Here is a 3,755-nt window from a genome sequence, read left to right as displayed (position 1 = left end):
GCTCAAAGGGAATGCTTGCAATTAGGCTGATCTCCTCGACTCCTCCTCCGTGAACAGTTCTCGCAGTATGGGCAAAAACCGTGACCTTTCGTCATTACCAATAACATCACTAATCAATCAATCCTCCTTACCCGACATAGGTTGTGTGAATAGTCGAAATAAAAGTTGGGAAAGTGTGGCATAGTCAAACAAATATTGATCGGTTGGTCTCAGACTCTCAGTAATAGATAAGCTAGACTCGAGTAACGTCTATGTTTCTGTTTCGCAGCAAAATGCTGTGTGGAACTGTGGAAGGGAGGTTCTGCATGTAAACCCTTCCAATATCTCCCACTTGAAAGAAAAACAAAAATAAAAAAAATTGCACATTTCATATTCTGGAAACTGGGCCGCCCAAAACTTCAACGAACAAAATCTTACTTCCTCATTCACTTTCTGGTCTTGGCACTAAAACTCATTAAGTTGTTGGCCAGACCTAATTACATCGTCTCAATGCAAACTAGCAAATCACGAGTAATGATTCCTACTGACTTTGTCATATCAAATGCAGCCCATATAATACTTCAGATTCAGCCATAATATCAGAACGGGATCAGAAATAAACAGAAAAAAAAAGTCCCACAGGAAATCCAAAGTTTCAAATCACAACCATAAAGTTCCCATAATAACATGTCATCAAAAGAAGAGTTCAAATCCATCTAGTGCTCAATTAGCCAATTTTGCTTCATACACTGAATAGCTAGTCATTGACAATAACAAAACTAAAAAGAGCAACATTCCACAGGGCTGATCCCTAGATCCATATATTAGCGATAACTTGGATCCTCAAAAATCAACAAGTTTCGCTTGCAACTGCTCAACCGGTCCTCAGGATGATATGAACTCCACTGTCTGTATCCACAATTTCACTCATCTCTCCAACCTTGAGAGAAAATGTTGCTTCTTCAAAAGGCTTCTGCATCTGGCCACGGGCAAAAGGGCCTGCAAAAGAAGTTCACCATATGACGCAATCTAATTAGATGAGATGAGGAACTGTTGCTAATAAATACATACTATGGAATTATATGCTTGTTCTAGGAACTCATCCTTCTGGCTTTTCTATAACAACTAGAACAACTGAAAACTTGCAGGGACTAACAACAATTGATGATAATCAAAGAGCACTTATGTCAACTAGATATTATAGAATTCAGAAACATAATGTATAAGGATATTCAAACTCTTTACCCTTAAGCATATCTCATCAAGTAAAGGTTATCGTCCGCAATAAAAGGTCGAGTTGGATGTTTTCTGTAAAAGCTAAGCTTTTGTGACTGATTGAAGTGTTGGGCACAAAGATACTGAGGAAGGAAAGAAGAGACTGGTGTGATGGATGCTTAGTGTTGTGATAAGAGTATTAGGTCTTTGAAAAACTTGTAAGGGGAATGAGTTCTATACGAAAAACTATATAGATACCGATTGGCCTTTTTGAATCTTCTTAACCAGATTTAATGGTTGTTGTTTGATGGCTAAACCTTCAATATATTAGCTGCTTCATTGGTTTCTATCAAAATATAGTAAAATGAGGCATCAATTTATAGTCTCCACAGTGAAGAAATTAAGGTTTCTCTACAGCTTTTCTAAATTTAAAACCCCTCGTGTGAAGTTGCAACTGTTTAATTAAACCCTGATATTTTGGATTTTGAGAGTTAAGTAAAGAGCTGACCGAGATCACCACCACGCTTGGCAGAGCTGCAATCAGAGACACGAGTAGCAACTTGGTCAAATGTGGACTTTCCAGAGATAATGTCCTCACGAAGTGACTTGAGTTGAGTGACAGCTGCATCCCTGGTGGTGTTACTGATAACTGCACCATCTGGATCCTTCCATGAGGCCTTTCTTCTGGAACCTTGATGCTTGATCAGTATGTGGGATGCCCTGACCTGATTTGATGAGGACATTTTCGTCTTTTTGCTCTTGATGTGTCCCTGCCTTTTGTCTTGGTTATTGTCCGAACGATCTGCTGAGAGGGATGAAGCTGCTTTCTTTCTTTTACGGTCGGATGGCTCAATCTTTGCAGCTTTGAATTTTCTGCATGTGAAAAGACAATTTAGAAGGAACAGTTAGTTTGTCAAGTATTTCATAATGGAAAGTTACCTCATCTCATGCAATATAAATCTGAAATGTTAGCATTTAGAAGGGGAAGTTAGTTTGTAAATTAGTTCATATGGAAAGTAACCTAATGTCATGGAATGCAAATATGCAATTATGGCATGTTAGCTTATAAAGACCAAATAGTTTTATGACATTCTTAAACAACAAAAAATGATGAAAGGAACTGAAATTTGTGCCTCTGGAGTACATAAAAAGCCATTCTACGCAGAATTGGCTATCCCTAATATCTGCGATAAATTACAGAAACATTCATATTTCCCACAGCAATATCCAAATTGATAGCCATCAATAAACAGAAATCAATTATTCAATCCATCATAGTGATCATACTCTTCCCCAAGAAAGCCGAAATCCAGGTACCAACCCAAATAAGATTGAATTATTTTCCTAGGTTGTTTAATCAGTGACCCAGATTAATGTGCTCAAGTTTGCTCAAGTTCTATGCGAAAATAGAGTAAAATTACAATTGTGCTCAAGTCGAAAGACTCTTAACCCAATTGGTCTGAAGGAAGCAAACAACCTATAAGTCACACCAGTTGCAGATCCAACAATGGATACCTGGGTAAATTGAATAGAAAAACTACCTATAACCCGAAAAAGGACAGATTTTTGTCGATTTTGAAGAAAAATAGACCTAATCTGGGGATGAACTGTGACCCTCGACCCTCAAATATAACCCTACAAGTCCCTAAAGCTTGAAACTCAACGATCACTGAATCAGCAACATTAAAAGAACGGTGATTTCACAAACCAAAGCAGATTAGATCAATAAACAGAGAAGAACCACAGGGAAAGCAAATAAATTCAACTAGAAAATAAGTAAAGTCATCGCCTAGCATTCTTGGAAATTTGAATCGAACTGAAGAGTAATAGCAAGAGGAGACTTACAGAGTTTGGGAGAGGACGAAGAGACGAAGATCGATGAGAGGAGTGAAGACGCCGACTCTAGCTTCCTGTGGATGTGCAAATAACACTATCCTTCGTGTCTTTCGGCTTATATAATTTCTCTTCTACCAATGTTTAATTAAAACATAAAATAACAATTCAGCTAGAGTCCACTGAGAATTCAAATGAGTTGTGCTGTTAACACAGTTATTTTGCTATTCACACACCTTTTCTGTTGTTATTATCACTACAATTTGATTGTGTTTACAATATTACAATTTAGATATACTTTTTGATTAGCTATTCTTGAAGGAGGGCTGGTGCGTGGGTGCCCTAAGTCTTGATTGATGACACCATATAAAACAAAATGGAGAAATTTAGTCCAAATTTCGAATTATAAAAAGTAATGTTTTCTAATATGCACCAGTTAACAAATAGTGTTTCATTAGAAACTCTCTTTTTTTTATACTAAGCGGTAATACAACGTGAAGATAATTGCACTAAAAGTACTAACAACAAGCATCATAACAAATATTTGTGCAACTTCCCTATCGCATTGCTGCACGGAATATTATCTCTTAACATAAAGAATGTTGTGTGAATAGAAAAATACAGTGAGTTAATAGCACAACCCTTCTAAATAAGGTCTTTTTTTTTTCTTTTCTCTTTTAAGACAAATTGTTTCTGACTTCACAATTAGGTTAAAAGATTGGAAGCTT

At 36.8% G+C, this 3,755-nt stretch overlaps 1 protein-coding gene across 1 annotated transcript; it reads right to left on the bottom strand.

Annotated features, from left to right (window-relative positions):
• Nucleotides 1-611: 611 nt before the first annotated feature.
• LOC126799084 (peptidyl-prolyl cis-trans isomerase Pin1) lies at nt 612-3,153 on the bottom strand. The gene is made up of 3 exons (XM_050526200.1): nt 3,040-3,153; nt 1,703-2,067; nt 612-978 (listed from the first exon to the last, which is right to left on the bottom strand). The coding sequence occupies exons 2-3, from the start codon at nt 1,935-1,937 to the stop codon at nt 854-856; spliced, it is 360 nt and encodes a 119-aa protein (XP_050382157.1). The 5' UTR covers nt 1,938-2,067; nt 3,040-3,153; the 3' UTR covers nt 612-853.
• Nucleotides 3,154-3,755: the final 602 nt, after the last annotated feature.

This window comes from Argentina anserina, chromosome 6, assembly GCF_933775445.1.
Source record: "Argentina anserina chromosome 6, drPotAnse1.1, whole genome shotgun sequence".
NCBI classification, from domain to species: domain Eukaryota; kingdom Viridiplantae; phylum Streptophyta; class Magnoliopsida; order Rosales; family Rosaceae; genus Argentina; species Argentina anserina.
The sequence above is the reverse complement of the archived record's forward strand: the minus strand, read 5'-3'. Positions and strand labels throughout refer to the sequence as shown.